Below are 26,454 nucleotides of genomic sequence, written 5' to 3' on the forward strand. Positions count from 1 at the left end.
CCCCAGACCCTAACCCAAAACCTAACCTCTCCCACCCCCACGCCTAAACCTAACCTCCCCCAGACCCTAACCCAAAACCATGAGGTGTCGGACTCGTGAGGTATCGGACTCGTGAGGTATCGGACTAGGGGGCAGTCCCCACTTAACATTAGCTAGCTAGCTAGCTTACCGGAAGCAATATTTTTTTCGGATGATGGCGAAGGCATAACCCGCCCCTGGCCCTCTCTGCCTCTGATTAGTGCCAGCGTTATAAACCATAGATATGACTATATTAAAAACATAAACACACTGGCGTCTTTCATGCAGGCTAGCAAGCGTAACTGCTGTCTGTCTGAGTCTGACCCACTGAGTCTGACGGTCTGACCACAGACTGTAACAGAGATGTAATGCAGGATAGCCAAGCTAATGTGTTTGGATGGAAGTTTGACGCTAGGCCAATCAGAGGCAGAGAGGGGCGGGTTATGCCTTCGCCATCATCCAAAAAAATATCGCCTCCGGGACAACAACGCTTCCTACCCAGCGTGTGCACGTCTTTCCGACAGGGGTGGTTGTTATGGCAACTATCAACAACAACAACTACTACAAGACATAAAGACCGAATAGGCTACCTTGTTAATGTGTCTGTCGGAGACACGGCCTAACGTTAACATTTAATATGAGCCGAATATCAGCCTGCGCTCAGCTATGTATACAGGAAGTAAACCGGATATTCAGGTGGGTTGTGACGGTTGTTATTGTTGTCAAGTTAAAACTGTCTTGGAGAGATCTCACATGAAAACCTACAAATAAGATTGGTATTTGGACTGAAATGAAGTGAGATACTTTATATTCTGTATTGCAATGCAAAACACACACACACACAAGATAATTTCATAGTTTATAGTTTGGTGGAAAAAAATCACAGTATACAGTACATAAATTCCTCCCACAATTTGTACTTAACTAAAACAATGATGTACAACCAGATGTACAGTATCAACATAAAGCCAAGAATGCAAACAGAGTAATAATATAGGAAAACAAACTTTCTTTTGCAAAGCACTGCTGGTACCCGGTAGCCACTACAGGTGAGGAGTTAGCTTCCTTAGTTAGCATCCCATTCTCGATTATTTGTTTTCTTTTAAAATAATTTACACATACAAAAACTGACAACTACACTACTCTTTTTTTCTTTTCTTTTTTTTTTACATTTTCATCAGATGGGACTTCGAACATCTCAAACAATCAATGGACATTTGGTTGGTGCTATAAATTACACACCCAGTCAAAAGTGTGTGTACAAAATCCATCAAATGGCAATAGAAAATCTACCCAAAGAAATAAACAAAACAAAATGACAACACAACGCATTATAAGGATACAAGAATGCCTTGTTGATGGAAGAAAGTTTCCCTACATTGCTTAAATTCCTGAGCACACTCACATGATGCGCACATGTGGATACATGCTCTGAGGGTGTATCCACCTAATGTGTACAGTCATGCTCCAGCACACCAAACAGAGAGCCACCAGACATCAGTCAGAGAGCAACCCTAACCCTCCAACAGTCACACACCAGACATCAGTCAGAGAGCCACCAGACCTCAGTCAGAGAGCCACCAGACATCAGTCAGAGAGCCACCAGACCTCAGTCAGAGAGCCACCAGACATCAGTCATCACCAGACCTCAGTCAGAGAGCCACCAGACATCAGTCATCACCAGACCTCAGTCAGAGAGCCACCAGACATCAGTCATCACCAGACACCAGACCTCAGTCAGAGAGCCACCAGACATCAGTCATCACCAGACACCAGACCTCAGTCAGAGAGCCACCAGACATCAGTCAGAGAGCCACCAGACCTCAGTCAGAGAGCCACCAGACCTCAGTCATCACCAGACACCAAACATCAGTCAGAGAGCAGAGAGCAATCCTCCAACAGTCACACACCATCTCATTCAGCTCAATCCTTTGGGTCAAACATGATCTACGGTATATAAAAATATGATATATGTGTATATATATATATATATATATATATATATATATATATATATATATATATACAATTATATATATATACATAACTATATATACCTTTTTATATATATATATATAAAATATATTTATATATATATATAATATATATATATATATATACATACATATAATTCAAATATTATCAGACCCCTCCCTATACACTAAAACTGGACTATAAAGACCGAGTTGAAAATAACTTGTGAGTCACTCACTGACTTCTGGATTGCAAGGATACTGTAAGCACCAATATGTGCACCTTTCCTGCCATTTTCAATCTGGGTCTTATTTTCAATTGTGCCGATCAATTCCGTTCAAACTTTTGTCACTTACTGAGTTCTCCTCTGGAGTTCTACACACCTCTCAATTTGCAGGGAACAATGTTCTCGAATACAGCACAAGAAGAGACCAAAAGATACTCAATCGAGCCCAAAAAAGTACTCAAGACATGTCCCATTCCAATAGCACAAACTCACTGCAGCTACACGTCTTTAAATAGCTGTGACTGAACAAGCATCACACAGCATTTCAACTCGAAGTCTATTTGGTGCTTTTTGGCATTGCTCACCTCACATACATGTTTACTCTGCTGAATGCCAAGTCAACAGGATGACATTTTGTTGCTGCATCTGTGTTTAACACATTGGAGCGCCCATTTCCAAAATGACATTTGCAGATATTGCTTGCTTTTTGTTGGGTTCATTGTTATTACCAGTAATCGCAATATAACTGAAGATTTCGCATTTTATTACCTTGGACTACTGACATCAGTTTACCACTTGTGTTGAAAGAATTACGCAGTTCAAGAAACCAAGTGGGAGCCCACCAAAACCTCCAACATTCTACTTGTCATTACCACTAGGATGTTAACATTAAAGTTTTGTCCGCCCCCTCAGTCAGTAGTTCATATTTACAGTAAATGAAACAGGATGTGAAGTACTGTTAGCAAGTACATTCTACTTGCTAACGAGCTTATGCAGGCTAGAATCTATCTGACACAGCAGAATATGAACGTTTCAGGCCAGAGACTCGTAGGCAGGTCTCATTACAGTGTGTTATTGTGATGGAACAGGACATGATGTGGGAGTCTTTGAGTTTCCCTTGTACTCCTTGCAAACTCAGAGGTACATGGAGCTCTAAGTAACTGACCAACTGTTTTGATCTGAATCAATGAGCATGATGGTAAAGACGGTGACAATACGGCTCAGGTTGAAAATAAATTAAGACGAATGAAAATAATAAACTAACAGTGAACTCTTACAATACAATACAATGCAAGAAGTAATTTGTTAAGGATTGACCACAAGAGGTGCTGTTGTCTTGGTGAGTGCTTGGGTTCTGCATTCATCATTCAAAGGCCACCTTTCATATACCTGAAATTACCTTCACCCAGACATTCCTACTGCTCCAAACAATAAATTAGAACAACACACAAAAGCACCCAGCATAGTTGTTGCTAAAAAACAGTGATATCTGCTACTTTTATCACATTCGTAACTCACTTGAAGTGAAGAAGAGTTTCTTATAAAACAGCATGATAGCATCATCATGCTAGCATGATGATAGCATCATCATGCTAGCATGATGATAGCATCATCATGCTAGCAGGATGATAGCATCATCATGCTAGCATGATAGCATCATCATGCTAGCATGATGATAGCATCATGCTAGCATCATCATGCTAGCATGATGATAGCATCATGCTAGCATCATGATGATAGCATCATGCTAGCATCATCATGATAGCATCATCATGCTAGCATCATGATAGCATCATCATGCTAGCACCATGATAGCATCATGCTAGCATCATGCTAGCATGATGATAGCATCATCATGCTAGCATGATGATAGCATCATGCTAGCATCATGATATCATCATGCTAGCATCATGATAGCATCATCATGCTAGCATCATGATAGCATCATCATGATAGCATCATGATAGCATCATCACGCTCTCACAGAGTGAATTCAGGGCCATCGATTATGACCATGTGGATTCTGGTCACATTGGGAGGGCAGGTAGGGAAGAAGATGAAGTTATTGTTGAACATTAGAACATTTTTCCCCCTCCTTTAGTTGAAGACCACCAATCATTCTCCTGAAAGTTAGGTTACATTCACACAGAAAATTATAGAATGTTGATTACATTTGCTACATTTTCTTCTTTAAAAAAAAATCAATAAAATACAAAAAAATCAACAGTTAATCAACAGTTACTGTAGAGAAGCTAAAATTGACAAGTTGTATGACAATTCCAACAAAATGAAAAAGCTTATAAGTACAGGTCAAACAAAGATGTCACAAAGTCCTTTAGAACAGAAGTGACAGATGATTTGAGGCCTGCGACATGGAAAGCCAGAGGCAGGCACCGGTGGCAAGCTTTTCCTTTGTAACATCCTTTGTTAACCCGCTTGTGTCACATGACACACTCAGGTGTCACATGACGCACTCAGTTCACCAGCCTGTGTCACATGACGCGCTCTTTGTTAACCAGCTTGTGTCGTGACGCGCTCAGTTCCGCTCAGTTGCACCACCGGCAGGCAAAACCTGCGCTTACAAATAGTCTCCAAGTTCCCTTTAAGTGATTGGTTGAGTCTCTGTTTACACAGTAATTGTAATTACAAAAATAAGTGCTTCTTGAATAGTCTGTTAGCAGGGCCGTTGGCACATCTTGCTGTCTGATATAACAAAATGTATATTCTTGTAGCATCAGAATTCACATGACAGAGAGATCTGTGCAGGCAGATGTAGCTCTTGAGGGTTTCTCAGTCTTTGACGCGAGGTATGTTGTATGAGTAGTGTACCAGAGGGAGGCCTCGGCTCTGACAGAAGCAGGCTCTGCCGCAGGCCTGCACCTGGTCTGAGCTATCTGACACAAAGGAGTCTCCTTCGTCCGCGTACTCGGACTGAGCCGAGGGTGTGCCGCTGTCGGCCCAGTACCCGTCCGCACGCTGGCACACCGCCGCTCCGGCCAGCAGTGTGGGACAGCTGTGAGACTTCACCAAGTGTCTGCAGACTGTGGAGGATGAGGAGGGGGAGGAACAGGTCCTGGCATGCAGCGCTGCCTCGCACTGCTCGCATACGACCGTCTCTCCACACAGCTGTGAGTACACCCCGCAGTCAAAGCCCAGCTGCGTGGAGGAGCCTCCGTCCAGGACCGCCGACCCTCCTCCGCCGCCATCGTCTCCCTGACCTTCGGCACCGGCCTTGACCTCCCCGCTCGCAGCTCCGCGACCGCGCAGTCTCAGCCAGTCCTCCCTGAAGGCCGGGCTGAAGAACACGTAAAGGACCGGGTTTAGACAGGCAGGTAAGGGGAAGAAGATGAGGGTGACTGACTTGGCGATCTCTGGGCCACCGGCGGTGGAGCCTGAGCCGGTCAGGAGAGGGGCGAAGGAGAACGCTGCCACGGGGCAGAAGAAGATGCAATTGGTGAAGATGAGCCAAGCGACGTGCCGCAGAGCTCCGGTCTGCTCCGGGTCGGCCAGCTCCACCCTGCCCAGGTGGCAGTACAGCTGCGTGTACACGGCTGCGGTGAACAGGTACGCCAGCGCATTGAGCAGGACCAGAACGACTGTAATACTCAAAGCTGGACTCTCTCCACCAGCAAAGGGCAGGCAGAGAGGAGAGGCAGACTGCTCACTGGAACCTATGAGAGGCAGGCAGGCTGCAGCAGCAGCTAGGAGCCCGAGGAGTCCTGCCGCCAGGCCGAAGCGTCGATCTCCTCTCCAGCACCCCTGGTGGCTGCCGGCGCTCCTCCTGGGCGACACCATGACCTTCCCCAGAAGAGCCTGCACTGCCACGCTCCGCTCCACCGCTGCCAGCGCGAGTAACAAAACCGCCCACTCGGACGAGAAGACGGCCAGAGCTCCTGTGGTCTGGCAGCCAGCACCCATCTCCCACCACACGCCAAACTCAGCGAAGGAGCCCCAGGTGGCCACGTCGAGCACGGTCAGCACACCGACGTACAGGCCTGTGAGGAGGTTGGCCAGCGCCAGCAGGCCCATCAGCAGCCTGGCTGGTGAGAGGGATGGAGTGGAGGAGTGGGCCAGGCCTGGTGTGGGGCAGAAGGTGGCGACCAGCACCAGGCTGTTAAAGACCAGGGACACCAGGCAGATGAACCAGACTGTCAGACGAATCATCCAGTTGCCCAGGAGATGCTCACAAGGCTTGAATGCGCCTGAAGATGGAAACAGGTGTGGCTGGTTTTAATAATTAATACAGTAGGAGACATTTTGTGAGTCAACTTATCCATTCTAGGTCCGTTTATTTCACACTTCCTGAATATCCATTGGTAAAAGTAAACACCAAAATTGTTACACTAAATAAATAAATAAATAAATAATGTAAAAAGATGCTTACCTGGTGATGGAGAGCAATGCATAATCATTGAGATCCTTTCTACACCGTCCCCAGCTAAAATGAAAAATGATATATGTAAACTATGCACATTTTCAAAGGTCCAGCCCGACTGCATGTTGACATTCTCAACTGTCACTTTGTTCTCGTTTGAAACCACAGATTAAGGAGCAAGACTCTGTTCTCTTGCTTCTGGTAATGTTGTATGTTCACTTTTACAGACTGAACTGAGCCAAGGAATAAAGATACAAGATAAATACATACATAAATACAAGATCAAATCAATACATACATAAATAAATACAAGATCAAATCAATACATACATAAATACAAGATCAAATAAATAAATAAATGACAGACCAAAGCAGCATCATTCATGTATCCAGCTTTGACTGTAGCTTTCTCACCTGGAGATTGCTTCATGTTATTTTCCTCAGAAGAACTTATCATGGTGTCACATCCAAGAAATGCACAGCACTGGTAGGCATAGGGGACAGAGATGGACCTGCGAACAAACAATTATCATTCAGAAAAAGTATCCAGACTACTTGTTAATCAAATTTGCCTAATTTCAGTGTGTTATGACATTTGTACCATTTTGGACTCAAAATGATTGCGCTTCTATGCTGCAACATTCTGACAGTTTCACCTGGAGGGATTTCAAAACGTACCCCGACCGCAACGGTGGGGGCCCTGCGAACAGGTTAGCTAAAAGTTTAGCGCTGGCGACGCTAAACTTTTAGCTAACCTGTTCGCATCTATGTTGGCAATGGCATCCCAAGTACAGTATCATCATACTATTATGGGATGCCATGCGAACAGTTGTATTATGGGTAGGGATGCACGATATATCGGCAATCATATCGGTATCGGCCGATGTTGGTCATTTTTTAACATATCGGTCATATCGGTATCGGTCAGATGTTGCAATGTTAATATCGGTTATCATTATCAGCCAAATTCTTCACATTGATATGAAATAATGCAGTAAATCTATGATTTATGGGCTTTTCCAAAGGCTTTGCAAATAAAGAAATGCATAACTTTTTTAAATTCAGTGTTAACATGTGTTTTTCAGTATGTACAAAATGTGATGATCATAAAAATGTGGTTTTATACAGATCATATCGACATCGGTAAATATCGGTTATCGGCCATAACAGCAATGTTAATATCGGTTATCGGGATCGGCCAAAATTTTCATATCGGTGCATCCCTAATTATGGGATGTGTGTTTCCCAGGCTACGACACACGTTGACACGTTTTGGAACAGCGCTGCACGCTGGCACGATGCTCCTAAAAGCAAAATGTTTATTGCTTTGAATGATTTGGCATCTTCTATTACTGTCAACAACACTGTCAACACCAGTATTGTTGTATTGTAATAGTATGCCATAAAGGTTTATTGAAATTTTGGGGAGAGCAGGAAAAACAGAAAAAAAGACAGAAAAAAAAAGAATCTGGCCTGGCGGGGGCGCCGTTGGCCTGGCGCTCCCGCCAGGCCTGTAGAATGGTAGGGGAAACACTGATGTACGTATGTATGTCTGTCTGTATGTATTAGATCAGATAATGGGACTCTACTGCAGAACATTGAAATTCTTTCTCACCTGAGTTTGGGTAAGTTTTTGGCAGTCAGCACATTTTTCATCTGCTGGTTCCCCGAGAGTTTCAGCTGACTGAGGGCACTCAGTCCATTTGTTGGAATCACAGTCAGAGAGTTCATACTCAAATCTCTGAAATGGAAAAGGAAATACTGTATACAACACAATCAGGGAAATATATATACACACGCACACACTGTAAATATATACATGCACACATGCACACGCACAGTCCACACTGTAAATATATATACACACACACACACATGCACACATGCACACACACACACACACAGTGTAAATGCATTATGTAATGTATTTTGAAATGAGGTGGAAGGTCATAGGTCGTACTCACAGGTTGGTAAGTGCAGTCAGGGTGAGGAAAGCATCTCTGTGAATGAGTCTGATTTCATTTCTACTCAGGTCTCTGTCAAAACAAAATGGAAACGCACTCATAATCCAGCCACAAAATACTTCTTCCTTCTGTTTGGACAGTGACCACTGGCTTGTGTGTGTGTATGACAGTGACCACTGGCTTGTGTGTGTGTGTGTATGTGGAGACTTACAGCAAACGTAGAGCAGAGAGACCTTGGAAAGTGTCCCTGTCAATCTGTTGAATATGGTTGTGTTGCAGGCTTCTGTTGAGTTGAAACCGGAATGAAATAGATTTGATTAAAGCTTTGTTTTAAAAAGACGCATTCCATAAATTGTCCTTGTCTGAATTGCAGTGTGATCTCACTTGTATTTTCTTTTCTTTTTTCCCCCGATTTTTATCCCATTTTTTTATCCCCCATTAGTGCTAACTTAATTTATTTATCCTGATTGCTACTCCACCCTCTGCTGATCTGGGGAGAGCCGAAACTGGCTCCATGCTTCCTCCGAGACATGGGCAGTTAGCCAGCCGCTTCTTTTCACCTGACAGAGGAAGCTTCGCCGGTAGGACATAGCACGTGGGAGGATCACGCTATTCCAACCAGTTCCCCTCCCTCTGAACAGGCGCCCTTAACGACCAGAGGAGGAACCACATTAGCAACCAGGATATTGCATGTTTTGGTGAAGGGGGTTCCTATATGAAGGAAACCCCCACTCGAGGACATGCGGACGGGCACGCATTCCTTCAGCGTTCACAGCGTCCCAGGTGGGAATCGAACCCAGGACCTTCGAGCTGTGAGGCGACAGCGCTTACCACTGCACCACCGTACCTCCCCTCACTTGTATTTTCAACACTTGTTGAACACTCACATCTCCTGCAGTTGAAGACAGCCCTGGAAGGACGGCAGCTCCTCAATCTCATTGTAGGAAAGGTCTCTGATGGAGGAAAACAAACAACCTCAATAATTATACAGGTATCTTCCGACTCTCCTGGGTAGACACTTTATATACACACCATACATACATACATACATATATATATATACACACACACCTGGGTAGACACTTTATATACACACCATACATACATACATACATATTGTAGGAGCCATTTTGCTTGTTTTATAAAAGAACTACAAGGCGCTTAGTTGGGGGCGCGTGATGATGCAATCACTGTGCGTCGGACAGCAAGACTGATTTTTGATTTGAGACACCTGCGGCTGGCTGGGTTTGAGATGCCAGACAGATAATGTTTTTCAACCGCAAGTACCAAGTAAACCGCACGCAAACGCTTTAGTATTTTTGTTTGGAACTAAAGTTGTTTTTTGTTGAACGTTTAAGAAATCCACATCATGTTTTAGATGCATGCATTGAGCCTTATTTTTGTTAATGTAGCTAATAGCATGCAGTTCCACACTCATACACCTTGCCAAGACCTATCTACAGACCTTCAATCAAGCCATCTCATCAAGTAAGTGAACCAGAGGATTAGCGTGTTGGAAACAAGTCCGTCTTAAAACGTCTCTCTGTTGAAAGTCCTAACACATACTGTATATATAGACACACAGGGCGGGCGAAGCCGGGCAGCGTATGCAAGCTGCAGGGTCAGCTCGGCGAGCTGCAGGGCGGGCGTGCCTAGAATGGAGCGCGCTCGTATATATATATATATATATATATATAGATCCTTTCCAAAAAAAGATTAATATCATGGAAATACCATGGATGACCGTGGGCTTCAGCGGATTGTCAAGCAAAGACGATTCAATTTTTTTTGCAGAGATTCAGAGGGAGTGGACTGAGGCTGGAGTCCGTCATAACTGAGAAGTAACTGCTGATTTTCTTCACACTATTCTAATTTCTTGAAATACTGTTTTGGGGGTTTTCTGGGACAAAATTAGGAAAAATGAAACAATAAAGGCTAGAAATATTTCACTTTGTGTGTAATGAATCTATAATCTATGAAAGTTTCACTTTTTGATTAAAGGAATTATGGAAAAAAACGAACTTTTCCATGATATTCTAATTTTTTGGAAAGGATCTGTATATATTGTAGCGTATCGGGTAATTACGTGTATTGGGGTGTTTCCGTGCTTGGCTAGGAACTGATATGTGTGGGTGTGTTCCTAGGGGGAAGGGGATATATGTGACCAGCGGCCGGGGCGGAGGCCAGTCAGGCTATGTGAGGGAGCTGACCGGGTGGTTGCAGAGCTAGCAGCGAAGCTAGTTGCTAGGAGCTATATTGTGAAGACAAGAATAAAAAGCCTGTACCAACTTCAAGTCTCCAGTTCCTTGGACAAATACCCACTTTGTTACATTGGTGTCAGACAGTAAAGCGGTAACGCCTCTGATTCGGTCGTGAGGGGAGAGGGTGAGAAGGAACGGCAAAAGAGACGGGTGGTGCGGCTTTTTGGCTCTAGATCTAGCGCTAGTAAGTTAGCTACCAGGGGTGCTAACTGCTAACTGCTAGCTGCTAAAACCACGTGCGATGGTGCGCGGAGAATGGCCATCGGTGAATGGGAGGAAAGGAGAGCTGACGGCGGGGATCAGCTCGATGCTGGCGGGCATGGAGGCCCGGGTGTTGAGAGAGGTCGGACGGCTGGTGGAAGAGACTCCTGCCTGGGCAGTAGAGGTGATGCGGGCGCTGCGAGAAGTCATGCAGCGGGTGGACTTGATGAGCGCGGAGGTAATGCAGCGGGGAGAGCGGCCGGAAGAGCCACGGAAGAGACTGTGTTGGACCTGCAGAGAGCCGGGCCACGTGGCGAGGTGGTGCCGAGGCGGTTCCGGGAGACGGACCGGGTATGCGGGACAACGACATGGACAGCAGGGAGCCTGCTGGGCATGTAGCGCGATCGGACATCTAGCCAGAGAGTGTCCAGAGGCTGTCGGAGATCGGGGGGCAGCGGGAGAAGAGAGACGTGCAGGCGGCGGACAGGTGAGACTCTGCTGGACTTGCCAGTCACGGGAGCACTTGGCCAGGGACTGCACTGAGAGTGTGGAGGCCGGAGGTGAGACGCAGGCTGGGAAGAGCGTGAGCAGCCGGGGAGAAGAGAACGTGGTGACGGATAGGAGAACGGTGCTGCAGGGGAACAGCCAGAGGGAAGAGAGGGACATCGTCTGCAGCGTTGTTACAGTCGGGAGAGCGACGCTCGTGTCTCCGAGTGAGCGAGAGGGGTTACCGCCGGGGGAACCGGCCCAGCCTAACCGCTATACACCCCCTAACGTTGCACTGCGGAGAGCCGAGGGGAAGATCGACGCCGGTGGTGTTCGCTCTGCTGTCCTCAACCCTGGAGGAGGGGGACGGAAAAACGAGCGGAGAGCCGAGGGGAAGATCGACGCCGGTGGTGTTCGCTCTGCTGTCCTCAACCCTGGAGGAGAGGGACGGAAAAACGAGCGAGTGCGAGGCCGGGAGGACGACGCCAGGGTCAGCTAGAGAGTCGACGGGCGCGAGTGGAGACCGGAGGACGAGGATGTCGATCCGGTGCTCGTTCGTGCATTTGGCTACTGGAACAAACAAAAAGGGGGGACCGAAAAGAGTGCTTCAGGCGGGACAGAAGCTGGGAAAAGGGGGGATGGAAATGGGGTTTAAAAGAAAAGCTAAGGGAAATGTGGGGGCTTGTGTTTGAATTTAAATGTGTGAAAAAGAAAGGAAATAATGAAAAACTAGACATTATGGAGTGCCTAATGGGAAACTAGACATTATGGGGGTACCTAATGGAAAACTAGACATTACGGAGTACCTAATGGAAACTGGACATTATGGTGGGTGCTGAAAAGAAAAGACTGTTGTTGGGGAATTAGAATTTGATGTGGTGATGGGAAAAATATTGTGTTGGGTGTGTTTTGGTACAGGGGGATGTGTGTGGGTTGTGCATGTCGCGTGGAAGCGACATTAAATTTGTGTGGGGGAAATGTAGCGTATCGGGTAATTACGTGTATTGGGGTGTTTCCGTGCTTGGCTAGGAACTGATATGTGTGGGTGTGTTCCTAGGGGGAAGGGGATATATGTGACCAGCGGCCGGGGCGGAGGCCAGTCAGGCTATGTGAGGGAGCTGACCGGGTGGTTGCAGAGCTAGCAGCGAAGCTAGTTGCTAGGAGCTATATTGTGAAGACAAGAATAAAAAGCCTGTACCAACTTCAAGTCTCCAGTTCCTTGGACAAATACCCACTTTGTTACAATATATATATACAGATCCGCTCCCTCCTCCTGCTGCCTCAGTGAAAACAACAACGCTAACGAGCTAGCAAGCTAACGGCAGAAACCTACACGCAAGCTCGTTGCTACACGCTGAAAACGGCAAGTTGGATTGTTTGAAACTATTTTCCAAGGGCACTGCCGCTAAGCACCGCCCATCGCAATCCCACTATGGAGACCTGCGGCGCCAGACTCCTCGGACGGAAGGGAGAGGAGGCTGGCCAGCGAGACTATGTGTGTGGTGACAGGAGAGAAACTAGTCACTTACAGTCTTTTCTAAGTACTGTGTGTGGTGACAGGAGAGAAACTAGTCACTTACAGAGTCTTTTCTAAGTACTGTGTGTGGTGACAGGAGAGAAACTACCGTAAATTCCGGACTATAAGCCGCACCGGTGTATAAGCCGCACCTGCAAAGTTGACTATTTTTTTCTTATATAAGCCGCACCGGACTATAAGCCGCGGGTGTTTTAATGGTATTTTTTTTATTTTTTATTGTGTTTTAATGTTTAATTACCATATGTAAGGGTTCATGCACAGAGTGGATTGTCGGGAAAGAGATGGCTGTTTGAGGAAGCTCCCATTTATTAACATTTCAACAAAACAACATAACACAACACCACCTGTGTTGTTTTTTACAGTGCACACAGTGTCATACAGTGTCATACAGTGTGGTGAAAAGAGGGCAAGAGAGGAAATTAAAACTTATTATAGTTATATAGGATTTATAGTTAGAAAGAGTGCTAAAAAAGAGAGATTTTTTTTTTTTTTTTTTTGAAAAAATCCATAGATAAGCCGCACCGGGTTAACCCTACCTTATATAAGCCGCAGGGGCCAAAAAAGGCCAAAAAACGGGAAAAAAGGTGCGGCTTATAGTCCGGAATTTACGGTAGTCACTTACAGTCTTTTCTAAGTACTGTGTGTGGTGACAGGAGAGAAACTAGTAACTTACAGTCTTTTCTAAGTACTGTGTGTGGTGACAGGAGAGAAACTAGTCACTTACAGTCTTTTCTAAGTACTGTGTGTGGTGACAGGAGAGAAACTAGTCACTTACAGAGTCTTTTCTAAGTACTGTGTGTGTGGTGACAGGAGAGAAACTAGTCACTTACAGAGTCTTTTCTAAGTACTGTGTGTGGTGACAGGAGAGAAACTAGTCACTTACATAGTCTTTTCTAAGTACTGTGTGTGGTGACAGGAGAGAAACTACCGTAAATTCCGCACTATAAGCCGCACCGGAGTATAAGCCGCACCTGCAAAATTGCCTGTTTGTTACATATATAAGCCGCACCGGACTATAAGCCGCGGGTGTTTTAATGGTATTTATTTTTATTTTTATTGTGTTTTAATGTTTAATTACCATATGTAAGGGTTCATGCACAGAGGGGATTGTCGGGAAAGAGATGGCTGTTTGAGGAAGCTCCCATTTATTAACATTTCAACAAAACAACATAACACAACACCACCTGTGTTTTTTTTACAGTGCACACAGTGTCCGCGGTGTGGTGAAAAGAGGGCAAGAGAGGAAATTAAAACAGAAGTGGATTTATAGTTAGAAAGAGTGCTAAAAAAAGAGAGAATTCCGGGGTTTTTTTCCCCCGAAAAAATCCATAGATAAGCCGCACCGTTATATAAGCCGCAGGGCCAAAAAACGGGGAAAAAGCCGCGCTTATAGTCCGAAATTTACGGTACTGTGTGTGGCGACAGGAGATAAACTAGTCACTTACAGTCTTTTCTAAGTACTGTGTGTGGTGACAGGAGATAAACTAGTCACTTACAGAGTCTTTTCTAAGTACTGTGTGTGGTGACAGGAGAGAAACTAGTCACTTACAGAGTCTTTTCTAAGTTCTGTGTGTGGTGACAGGAGAGAAACTAGTTACTTACAGTCTTTTCTAAGTACTGTGTGTGGTGACAGGAGAGAAACTAGTTACTTACAGTCTTTTCTAAGTACTGTGTGTGGTGACAGGAGAGAAACTAGTAACTTACAGTCTTTTCTAAGTACTGTGTGTGGTGACAGGAGAGAAACTACCGTAAATTCCGGACTATAAGCCGCGGCTTTTTTCCCGTTTTTTGGCCCCTGCGGCTTATATAACGGTGCGTCTTATCTATGGATTTTTTCAGAAAAAAAAAAAAAAAAAAAAAAAAATCTCTCTTTTTTAGCACTCTTTCTAACTATAAATCCACTTCTGTTTTAATTTCCTCTCTTGCCCTCTTTTCACCACACCGCGGACACTGTGTGCACTGTAAAAATAAACAACGGTGGTGTTGTGTTATGTTGTTTTGTTGAAATGTTACGGTAATACGGTAAATGGGAGCTTCCTCAAACAGCCATCTCAATCCCCTCTGTGCGTGACCACTTACATATGGTAATTACGGTAAGCAAACGGCCACAAGCCCATCAACTCCCTCCCCCGACTACCAGGAGAAAATCACAAACTTCGGCGAATTCACACAAAGGAAGATCAAGGAATATTCCATCGAACCGGAGCAGATCATAAATATGGATGAAGTGCCTTTGACGTTCGACCTGCCACTCACTCGGACTGTTAACAAGAAGCGCCCTGGAGGATTCTTTCACCAAAAAAAAGCTTTGCTCGTTCTCGACAGCATGAGAACGAGCAGTAGATGATCATGAGGTGGTTTTTCAGACGTGTCGATATAGCAGTTTATCGCAAAAGTGTAATGGAAACACATTTTTCGCATTTGCACGTCATGTGACCCATATTATCCCTTGGAAAAGGAGCGGAAAATAAGTTTGGTAAGTAAGGTTCGATAGCCGTGTCAAAACCTCCGCAGCAAGTGGAAAACTTTGAAGCAACGCTACCTAGCAGAAAGACGAGTGTTGTGCAAAAGCGTAGCCGGGCAAATTAGATAATGTTTAATGGCAGAAATCGGTCCATGGTGACAGCAGGCTGCCTGTGTGCGCGCATTTGGCACAGCGGCGAGATGAGAGGATGAAAAGCACACACTGGTGCGGTGGTGCTGTCTGAAGTGAATACAGTGACTGTGAGTAGGCTAATACATTGCACACGTTTCAGGTGCAATTATAGAACCAAATCAGCCTTTTCCCCCCTCCATCTCTAAATCGGACCAGTTGTAGGCTATTAGGCTACCTTTTTTCCTCTGCCTGTCGCGCTGACTGCATTCACGCAGCCAGCAACATTTTGCGACTCATTTTCTTTTGAATTGATAATCAGGCTCGTTTATATGCATTGTAACTTCATGTTGGGATTTCCATTGACCATTGGTTGGATTTGAGCATGCAGGGGACGGGATATGGGGCAGATCCCCGTGCGTAATCACTGTGGCAGCTGCTGCAACGGGGAATCACTCAAACGCAACTTCAATGGAAACGCCTACAAGTCGCAATTGTACATTGTCGAAGTTGTAGAAATATTGCAATTCTTTTGCGAAAAACTGTAATGGAAACACAGCTATAGATGAAGAGGAGTTCGTTGGTTTTGAGTGACAATGAAGGAGAGAGGAGAGTGGTTGACGAAGCCACCCTGAACCTGTTCGTTTCCGACACTGAAGATGAGGACTTTGGTGGTTTCAGTACGCAGGAAGAAGAGGAAGACGAGCATTAGTGACTTGACTTCTCTGGTTACAGGTTTGCTGCACATATAGCCTATTGTTGTGTGATTTTGTCTGGGGATTAGTGACCTGACTTTTGTTTTGTTTTGTTGAAATGTTAATAAATGGGAGCTTCCCCAAACAGCCATCGCTTTCCCGACATTCCTCTCTGTGCACGAACCCTTTCATATGGTAATTAAACATCAAAACACCCGCGGCTTATAGACCGGTGCGGCTTATAGAAGAAAAAAATAGTCAATTTTGGTCCCGCGGCTTATACACCGGTGCGTCTTATAGTCCGGAATTTACGGTAGTTACTTACAGTCTTTTCTAAGTACTGTGTGTGGTGACAGGAGAGAAACTAGTAACTTACAGTCTTTTCTAAGTACTGTGTGTGGTGACAGGAGAGAAACTAGTTACTTACAGTCTTTTCTAAGTACTGTGTGTGGTGACAGGAGAGAAACTAGTAACTTACAGTCTTTTCTAAGTACTGTGTGTGGTGACAGGAGAGAAACTAGTTACTTACAGTCTTTTCTAAGTACTGTGTGTGGTGACAGGAGAGAAACTAGTAACTTACAGTCTTTTCTAAGTACTGTGTGTGGTGACAGGAGAGAAACTAGTTACTTACAGTCTTTTCTAAGTACTGTGTGTCGTGACAGGAGAGAAACTAGTAACTTACAGTCTTTTCTAAGTACTGTGTGTGGTGACAGGAGAGAAACTAGTTACTTACAGTCTTTTCTAAGTACTGTGTGTGGTGACAGGAGAGAAACTAGTTACTTACAGTCTTTTCTAAGTACTGTGTGTCGTGACAGGAGAGAAACTAGTCACTTACAGAGTCTTTTCTAAGTACTGTGTGTCGTGACAGGAGATAAACTAGTTACTTACAGTCTTTTCTAAGTACTGTGTGTCGTGACAGGAGAGAAACTAGTCACTTACAGAGTCTTTTCTAAGTACTGTGTGTCGTGACAGGAGAGAAACTAGTTACTTACAGTCTTTTCTAAGTACTGTGTGTGGTGACAGGAGAGAAACTAGTTACTTACAGTCTTTTCTAAGTACTGTGTGTCGTGACAGGAGAGAAACTAGTCACTTACAGAGTCCGAACCAACTTCAGATCCTCACACAGATCAGTGGGGATGGATGCTATCTTGGTTCCTGATAGGGTCCTGAAAATGAAAAACCCAAATCAGTCACCACTAGGGGTTTCACAGACTAGTCGACTATCCAAATCACTAGTCGAATAATCGTTCATCTGTGGTTTTAGGAATAAAGAATAAATACATAAATAAGTAATAAATAAACATAGATTTGTTTGAACAATCATTTTCTACATGACGCCATGTTAAATCAACAGAATTGAAGGTATTTCTAGACAGAAAGACTCATCTATGTTGTTACTGTAGTCAAACAGTCGCTATCTCCAATTCAGACAAGTAGCTGGGGTTTAAACAGCCTCTCAGAGCCAATCAGAACTCTGCTATTTCACATAGCAACACGTTGGTCCCGCCTACATTAGTTAACCCTTTACTGGCTGTTTTTTGATGAGAATTGATTGTATTTGGTGACTACTAAAATGCAGTAGTCGTGAATGCCCTAGTCACCACGTACACGCACCACAGAGATGCATGAAAACAAGACTGTGGAGAAACTGAAGTCCAACAATACAATGTAACGTGTTGGATGTTGTATGGAAGTGCACTGACTCAATGTAACGTGTTGGATGTTGTATGGAAGTGCACTGACTCAATGTAACGTGTTGGATGTTGTATGGAAGTGCACTGACTCACAGTACAATGTAACGTGTTGGATGTTGTATGGAAGTGCACTGACTCACAGTACAATGTAACGTGTTGGATGTTGTATGGAAGTGAAGTGCACTGACTCACAGGCTCTCAAGGTTGTTGGTCCACGTCAGGATGGGGAAGTCCCGCATCATACTGGCCCCGCGCAACATCCTGAAAGACACATTGTAACAATAATCAAAACAATATCATGTGACATGATGATGAAGTCACATTCAATATGGAGAGTAGAGACATTTAGAGAAATGTATTTATTTGCAGGATAAAACCCCTTGAGATGTACCCTCTCATTTTCGAAGGGGTCCTGACAGAGGACATAAAATACAACACAGTATGTGTTGCTGCACAGTATGCAGTAATACAACAATATTTCATATACTAGCATTAAAAAGAAAGAAACTTCAATAGCTATTTTAAAAACACTTGAATAATCAGTGAGCACACCAACACCCTGGACTTACAAGGAGTGAAGGTCAGACAGATTCTGGAAAGCTGAAGCTCCGACGGAGGACAGAGGGTTGTCATAGAGATGGCTGGAAGAGAAGAGGGACACCATTCAGACCAACATCATTGACTATGCGAGAATGGCACCATCTTCTGGACATACATCTTCCAAAGCTTCACGATCACATCCCATAATATCAGTGTCAAAACGTGGGTGTTGGCAGTGGGGGAGGGGCAGTGGGGGAGGGGAGGGGCGCGGGGGTGTGCATACAAGCCTCTGTCAATATTTGCGCAGGTTTCAGCCATTTCTGTGCAATGTCTATTTGACGGTAGTGCCAGTGGAACATGTGTGGAGTTTGACCTTACATGGTTCGCAGTAGGGGGTTATTACGGAAGGCTCCTTCAGGTATGGAGGCGATATCGTTGCTGTGGAAGCCGCTGCGTAAAGAGGAAAGATTGAAGGCATTTAGTCAGAAAAACATGATATTCTTTCAATCGCAAACTTGAGGTTTTGTAGCAAATGATGATAGAAAACTTGACTGATAACTAAGACCTCATTTATCCCAACCATGTACTACATATTTAGAGCCAATCATATATATATATATTTAGTTACATTGAAAATTTGAAATGCAAAAGGGAAATCAATTCTTCAAGAGTTTTATTTGATAAGTTTTATTTTCTATGATTTGAGAACTTGAAATGAAGGTGGAAGCTCAGCTATGAAGCTTTGTGGCACTTGAGTGTAGAACTTCCCGTGTTTGAGCTTCTGTGGTTGTACGAAATATTTTGCACTTTCAAAACATTATTTTATTGCAATTCCAGTTTGAGTTCTTTGAATGCTTAAAATGGTATGTCTCTATTAGTTTAGTTTATTTTAGTTTGTATTAAAAACACCAAATGAAATCACAAAACATGTAAGACACTCTCTTCAGCAGGGAATTTCTCAGAGCTACAAAACCTAGAATTTGTGTCAGTGTCTCTTGGAGGAAGAGTTTGTGATTGTTTTGGCATTTGCATACTTTTAACTGAATGACAGCAAGTCCAGCCAGTGACAGGTGGCATATGATTGGTCAGTGACAGGTGGCGTATGATTGGTCAGTGACAGGTGGCATATGATTGGCTTGGATTTCAACAAAGGACAGATGATTAGTCAAGAGCACATGGCCCTGCCTCCAGGCCCCACTAGTTGACAGTATGTCATGTACTGATCCCCCACACTGACACAAATCCCACCATGTACAGCTGTGCTCTGACTGATACTGTAGGAACATTATATTACACACATTCAACTCTTTTCTCTCTCTCTCTCCAAGTATTCAAACTGAAATGAAAAGATGGATTGTTTTTTTGACATCAGGTGTGCAAACCGTTCTTAAGACAACAGAACTACAACACATTCATTCCCACAAAGACTCCAAAACAAAGCTCCAAGCCTTCAGTGGACAGTGCACTCTTAGTTAGAGAATTTTAGCAAAATGCTTGGACCTGTGAAAAAATTTACTACCAATAGCTTTCTTCACCAATGTGTTCTTATAGGTGTCTAGAATCACCTCTCAATTAGTGCAAACCCAAATCCTCGTGGAAAATCCTGAAGAGCCAATCAAAGTTAAGGTGCCCCGAGGGCTTGGGTGAAAAATATGATAAAAATTAAAAGTCTAAAATGAACTTGTGGGGTGTCTAACTAGGGGTTTTCAGGGGTGCTCAATCCATTCCAAACATTATTTTTGAGTAAAAATGTCTCCCTGACCATATGATATTGGTATATTGGTTATTGTTATGTAAAGCACAGTGTATAATCATCATCATTTTCCACGAGGATTTGAGAGGTGATTCTAGACACCTATAAGAACACATTGGTGAAGAAAGCTATTGGTAGTAAATTTTTTCACAGATGGTCCAAGCATTTTGCTAAAATTCTCTAACTATCTCTCAATAGACACCAACCTAGAATGGGAGGTTCTAGTGGGGTTAACCGTTAACTAGTGAACTTTAACTAGTGGGGTTAACCGTTAACTAGTGAACTTTAACTAGTGGGGTTAACCCACCTTTTGAATGAAAGAATCAATCAATCAACCCCTGAAAATAAAGAGCTCCAAGAGGGGCTGAAGACACATGTCGTTTGTGTCTGTCATTGTGACTGAACTCTGTGTGGAAGGAGTGGCCTGCAGGAGGAGACTAAAACCACACGGCAGCGAGTGAAAACGCTGGAAGTGGACGCTGTTCTTCAGGGCACCATCTGGAACGCCTTCATCAATCTCTCTCTGTCTCTGCCACAGCAGAGCTCCACTGAGAGATCCATCTCTCTCTGTCTCTGCCACAGCAGAGCTCCACTGATAGCGCTTTCAGACAGACACGGTTCTGGTTCTGGCTCCGTTCTGGAGTCTCAGAACCTTGGTGCTTTCTGGCGAACCAGCCCGTGTTCACACCAGTTTAAGCGGAACCAAAGTGGGAGGACATTATTCGGTAGTCCTTCTTCAGTTTATTTTTATTTTTTTAAGTTTATTAATTATTTGGTCTGGCGTTCGAGTGAACCCAGCCTTGGCCCTCTCTTCTGCAAGTTCGGCATATGACTTGTTCTTTCTTGTACTGCTTTCTAGCTTTTCTTGAGATTTGGTAGATGCCCAAATCGCCACTAAACATTTGGTTTCCTCAGGAGACCACTGCAAATTATTTTTCTCTGTGTTGTCACTGCCTTCTTCTCCTTCCTGCTCGTTTTCACAGCCTAGAATGAGACACGCCCACTGATGTCACGGTTCTCAAGGAAAACCAACTATTTTTTGGTTCCGCTGAGAACCAACTTTTCAGGTTCCGAACCAATTATTTTTTCGGTCTGAACGCGCCGGCCAGTTCAGATTAGGGTTCTGGAACCGGAACCGGCACGGAGCCCTGCCGGTGTGAAACCCCTATGAGAGATCCATCTCTCTCTGTCTCTGCCACAGCACAGCTCCACTGAGAGATCGATCACCAGGAAAACACAGAACCTGCCAGAACTGTCCATAAGTTGAAGAATGGTCTTAGTGGCTCCCCATCTTCTTCACGCCCTGATGAATGATCTGACATGAGCTATATCAAAACAAAATGTTTCCCTCTGGGAGGAAGAGAGAAATGAGACAATATACTCACAGCTCCTTGAGTTTGGGAAGAGCCTCTATTGCTCTGGGGAAAACCATGAGGTTGTTGAAGTTCAGATCACTGAGAAGAGAAGGAGAAACATCTAACACATGTATCACACTAAAAGGCATGCTGGGTAAATACACTCAAATGACAGTGTCAGGAAAGAAGCATTGTTCATAGGGGTGTAACCATTATCTGATTCCAACCAGGGAGATTGTTCCAGCTGTGTTATACCAGCTGTGCATCATAGTGTAGCAGTACTGATGTCAAGATATGGGACCAGGTGAGTGTGTGTGTGTGTGTGTGTGTGTGTGTGTGTGTGGGGGGGGGGGGGGGGGGGGGGGAGGGGAGGGGGGGGGGGGGGGTTCAAAACCATGAAAACAGATTTCTCTTTTACTGTCGGTGAAACCTGGCTTGACACAGGTTCTGCATCTTTCCTTATCTCTCCCCGACACTCTATGGGGTCTTTTTCACAGCCGCCATTTTGTGTCTAAAAGGCAGGGCAAGAACAGGTGCAACCAACTCTCTAATTAGGGCCCCAGCACTGGAACTAGAGGTGTTCATCGAAAATCGATAATTGATCGTTAAGGAATCAATTCGATCATGTGGAATTTTGATCGATTATTATTATTATTTATTTCTTTTTTCTTTTTTGCAGACTAGGTTTGGGTGGAATTCTTTCCTCCTCTCCCCACTCCATTGCACAGCCGACTAAGGTGAGGTGGAGCTTCGTATTAGTGTCTAGTTTTCTGGCTGGGCGGGGCCCTTTGTGCCAACAAAACTGTTTTTAACATGGGGAATTCACACTGGCATGCGCCGGGGACACAAACAAATGCACCCAGCGGTCTGCGGACCTCAGTGAGGCCGTTAAAATATGAAACTTTGTACACATCTCTCCTAATTTTCAACCAAGTGTGAGGAACGGTACACGTGTTTAAGTGAATTCAAGTCGTTTTGTTTATAACGTTATGAACTATGAAGCAGCAGCAGTCAGCATGGACTCAGCTAGCCTTTAGCTTCTAAGCGTCCTGCTAAGGCTTAACAGGTACGATAACGCCCAGCTCAATCAATTCACACACATCTCGTGGCAAATAATAATATCCAGGCGTCAGACTGAGAGCAGCTGGATGGAACTCGACCATCAGGACAGATGAGGAGGTTTTTGTCACAAGTTTATAATCCTGGAAGCCGCAGCCGGTGAGCTGAGTCCTACTTTCAAAATGTGAGTGCACTAGCCTAGCTAGGTTACTTTTCTTTAGCTGTTAGTCACAGGCCACAGCGCTAGTGTCTGATATTCTTACTACACAGCAGCATCGCCATTATAGCCGGCCGAGAATGCGCAACATTATTACCAGAGTTTAAAAATAATAATAATAATAATAATAATTATGTTATCGATAATCGATAATTGATGGTTAATTTTCCCGAATTTCGATTATGGAAATTTATTCAAAATGCCCATCCCTAACTGGAACATCTAAATGGACTGGAAGTTGGAAACCTTATTGTTTTGGTGCACCTGTGCTACTTCCTGCCTTTTAGACACACAATGGCTGGTGTGAAAAAGGCCTATTATGACTATCCCTCTCCCTTTTGTGAATGAAGCTGTAGTTGATCTATGCTGTGTTCATGTGTTGTGGGAATATTTATTGGAGTGACTGCTGAGCACTTGGGTGTCCAAGAATTCAACCTCTTGTGAAATGGACAAAAGGCATGATTCAAGTTTTCTGTAGACTGATTGCTCGTGATAATGATGCTTTTTCACCGTGAACACACACGCGCCTACTAGTGAGTGATACATTTGAATTAATGTTTTACAGCAAACCAAACATTGTAATGCAACCACCAACCAAAAACCAAGTAGTTGAGTTCTGTCATTGCAATTTAATCTATTATTGCCATCTGTCACATTCTGTTTACAGTAAGGACTGACTAGCTGTGTCCTTTGTTTCTCTGCCGGGGTGGGGTGCAATGGGAGATTTTCATATATATTTTCCCATTCCTTAAAGAATGTAAAATGTATGGGACACAGAGAGGTTTGTTTATGTTGTCAAGCTCCAGAGAAATACACAGGGTCATTATATATTTCACATTAAAAATGTACAAATTCTCAGACATTTCAGTGATTTGACACAGATGCCTTGCTGCTAATCTAATGACATTTGGTATCATGTTGATTAGCAGCTGAGCTGATGATGTGTCTTAACGAGCTATTTAACATCAGCTGCCGCTAATCAAGGATATATCCATATATCCATACCAAATCATTTATATATATATATATCCATACCAAATCATTTATATATACGGTATATATATCCATACCAAATCATTTATATATATACCGTAAATTCCGGACTATAAGCCGCGGCTTTTTTCCCGTTTTTTGGCCCCTGCGGCTTATATAACGGTGCGTCTTATCTATGGATTTTTTCAGGAAAAAAAAAAAAAAAAAAAAAATCTCTCTTTTTTAGCACTCTTTCTAACTATAAATCCACTTCTGTTTTAATTTCCTCTCTTGCCCTCTTTTCACCACACCGCGGACACTGTGTGCACTGTAAAAATAAACAACGGTGGTGTTGTGTTATGTTGTTTTGTTGAAATGTTACGGTAATACGGTAAATGGGAGCTTCCTCAAACAGCCATCTCTTTCCCGACAATCCCCTCTGTGCGTGACCACTTACATATGGTAATTACGGTAAGCAAACGGCCACAAGCCCATCAACTCCCTCCCCCGACTACCAGGAGAAAATCACAAACTTCGGCGAATTCACACAAAGGAAGATCAAGGAATATTCCATCGAACCGGAGCAGATCATAAATATGGATGAAGTGCCTTTGACGTTCGACCTGCCACTCACTCGGACTGTTAACAAGAAGCGCCCTGGAGGATTCTTTCACCAAAAAAAAGCTTTGCTCGTTCTCGACAGCATGAGAACGAGCAGTAGATGATCATGAGGTGGTTTTTCAGACGTGTCGATATAGCAGTTTATCGCAAAAGTGTAATGGAAACACATTTTTCGCATTTGCACGTCATGTGACCCATATTATCCCTTGGAAAAGGAGCGGAAAATAAGTTTGGTAAGTAAGGTTCGATAGCCGTGTCAAAACCTCCGCAGCAAGTGGAAAACTTTGAAGCAACGCTACCTAGCAGAAAGACGAGTGTTGTGCAAAAGCGTAGCCGGGCAAATTAGATAATGTTTAATGGCAGAAATCGGTCCATGGTGACAGCAGGCTGCCTGTGTGCGCGCATTTGGCACAGCGGCGAGATGAGAGGATGAAAAGCACACACTGGTGCGGTGGTGCTGTCTGAAGTGAATACAGTGACTGTGAGTAGGCTAATACATTGCACACGTTTCAGGTGCAATTATAGAACCAAATCAGCCTTTTCCCCCCTCCATCTCTAAATCGGACCAGTTGTAGGCTATTAGGCTACCTTTTTTCCTCTGCCTGTCGCGCTGACTGCATTCACGCAGCCAGCAACATTTTGCGACTCATTTTCTTTTGAATTGATAATCAGGCTCGTTTATATGCATTGTAACTTCATGTTGGGATTTCCATTGACCATTGGTTGGATTTGAGCATGCAGGGGACGGGATATGGGGCAGATCCCCGTGCGTAATCACTGTGGCAGCTGCTGCAACGGGGAATCACTCAAACGCAACTTCAATGGAAACGCCTACAAGTCGCAATTGTACATTGTCGAAGTTGTAGAAATATCGCAATTCTTTTGCGAAAAACTGTAATGGAAACACAGCTATAGATGAAGAGGAGTTCGTTGGTTTTGAGTGACAATGAAGGAGAGAGGAGAGTGGTTGACGAAGCCACCCTGAACCTGTTCGTTTCCGACACTGAAGATGAGGACTTTGGTGGTTTCAGTACGCAGGAAGAAGAGGAAGACGAGCATTAGTGACTTGACTTCTCTGGTTACAGGTTTGCTGCACATATAGCCTATTGTTGTGTGATTTTGTCTGGGGATTAGTGACCTGACTTTTGTTTTGTTTTGTTGAAATGTTAATAAATGGGAGCTTCCCCAAACAGCCATCGCTTTCCCGACATTCCTCTCTGTGCACGAACCCTTTCATATGGTAATTAAACATCAAAACACCCGCGGCTTATAGACCGGTGCGGCTTATAGAAGAAAAAAATAGTCAATTTTGGTCCCGCGGCTTATACACCGGTGCGTCTTATAGTCCGGAATTTACGGTATATATCCATACCAAATCATTTATATATATATATATATCCATACCAAATCATTTATATATATATATATATATATATCCATACCAAATCATTTATATATATATATATATCCATACCAAATCATTTGTAGGAGAGATAATGGATCCAGGGAAGATAAGAGCATCTGTTACTACAGTATGTACATACTACTACAGTATGTACATACTACTACAGTATGTACATAATACTACAGTATGTACATAATAGTACAGTATATACATAATACAGTATGTATATATACTACAGTATGTAAATACTACAGTATGTACATAATAGTAGAGTATGTACATAATACTACAGTATGTATTTTCATTTGTATGGAATCAGCCTCATATTGACACTGAAAGATTCACATTCCAGGCAGGACATTCAGCAGAGGAAAAGTTGAGGTCACAGAGATACCAGCCCAACGGCATATTTTTTACATTACTGGGTTATTAGATTAGATTACTATTAGATGACTGCACCCAAAATAAACACTGTAACTGTCATAAACTGTAACACTGTGATATAATAACTGTAATAAACACTACAAGTTTTCTGTTAGCGTGTCAGTATCTTCAGAAATGTCGACTTAAAATACCTGGCTATCAGCACTTAATTAATTAATTAATAATTATTTTAGATTTCACAGCTGTTATTCAGCAGCAGTGATAACCAACATGCTTGTGTTCCAATTTAGGCTAAACATACTAACAAGTCAACTGAAGCACAAAGTCAGTGCTTTATTTAGTT

At 43.7% G+C, this 26,454-nt stretch overlaps 1 protein-coding gene across 1 annotated transcript in view; it reads right to left on the bottom strand.

The window, feature by feature from the left end:
- Positions 1-4,330: 4,330 nt before the first annotated feature.
- Positions 4,331-26,454, bottom strand: part of lgr4 (leucine-rich repeat containing G protein-coupled receptor 4) — a 58,922-nt gene continuing 36,798 nt past the window's right edge. The window contains exons 7-18 of the mRNA XM_083662320.1: positions 21,484-21,552; positions 18,724-18,795; positions 18,375-18,446; positions 17,998-18,066; positions 17,206-17,277; positions 9,226-9,291; positions 8,550-8,621; positions 8,339-8,410; positions 7,990-8,115; positions 6,789-6,886; positions 6,384-6,437; positions 4,331-6,201 (exon numbers count right to left, since the gene is read on the bottom strand). Coding sequence (XP_083518446.1) covers positions 4,790-6,201; positions 6,384-6,437; positions 6,789-6,886; positions 7,990-8,115; positions 8,339-8,410; positions 8,550-8,621; positions 9,226-9,291; positions 17,206-17,277; positions 17,998-18,066; positions 18,375-18,446; positions 18,724-18,795; positions 21,484-21,552 — 2,254 coding nt within the window. The 3' untranslated portion in view covers positions 4,331-4,789. The remainder of the gene's footprint in view (positions 6,202-6,383; positions 6,438-6,788; positions 6,887-7,989; positions 8,116-8,338; positions 8,411-8,549; positions 8,622-9,225; positions 9,292-17,205; positions 17,278-17,997; positions 18,067-18,374; positions 18,447-18,723; positions 18,796-21,483; positions 21,553-26,454) is intronic.

This window comes from Poromitra crassiceps (assembly GCF_964638095.1).
Source record: "Poromitra crassiceps genome assembly, chromosome: 28".
In the NCBI taxonomy this organism is placed as follows: Eukaryota; Metazoa; Chordata; class Actinopteri; order Beryciformes; family Melamphaidae; genus Poromitra; species Poromitra crassiceps.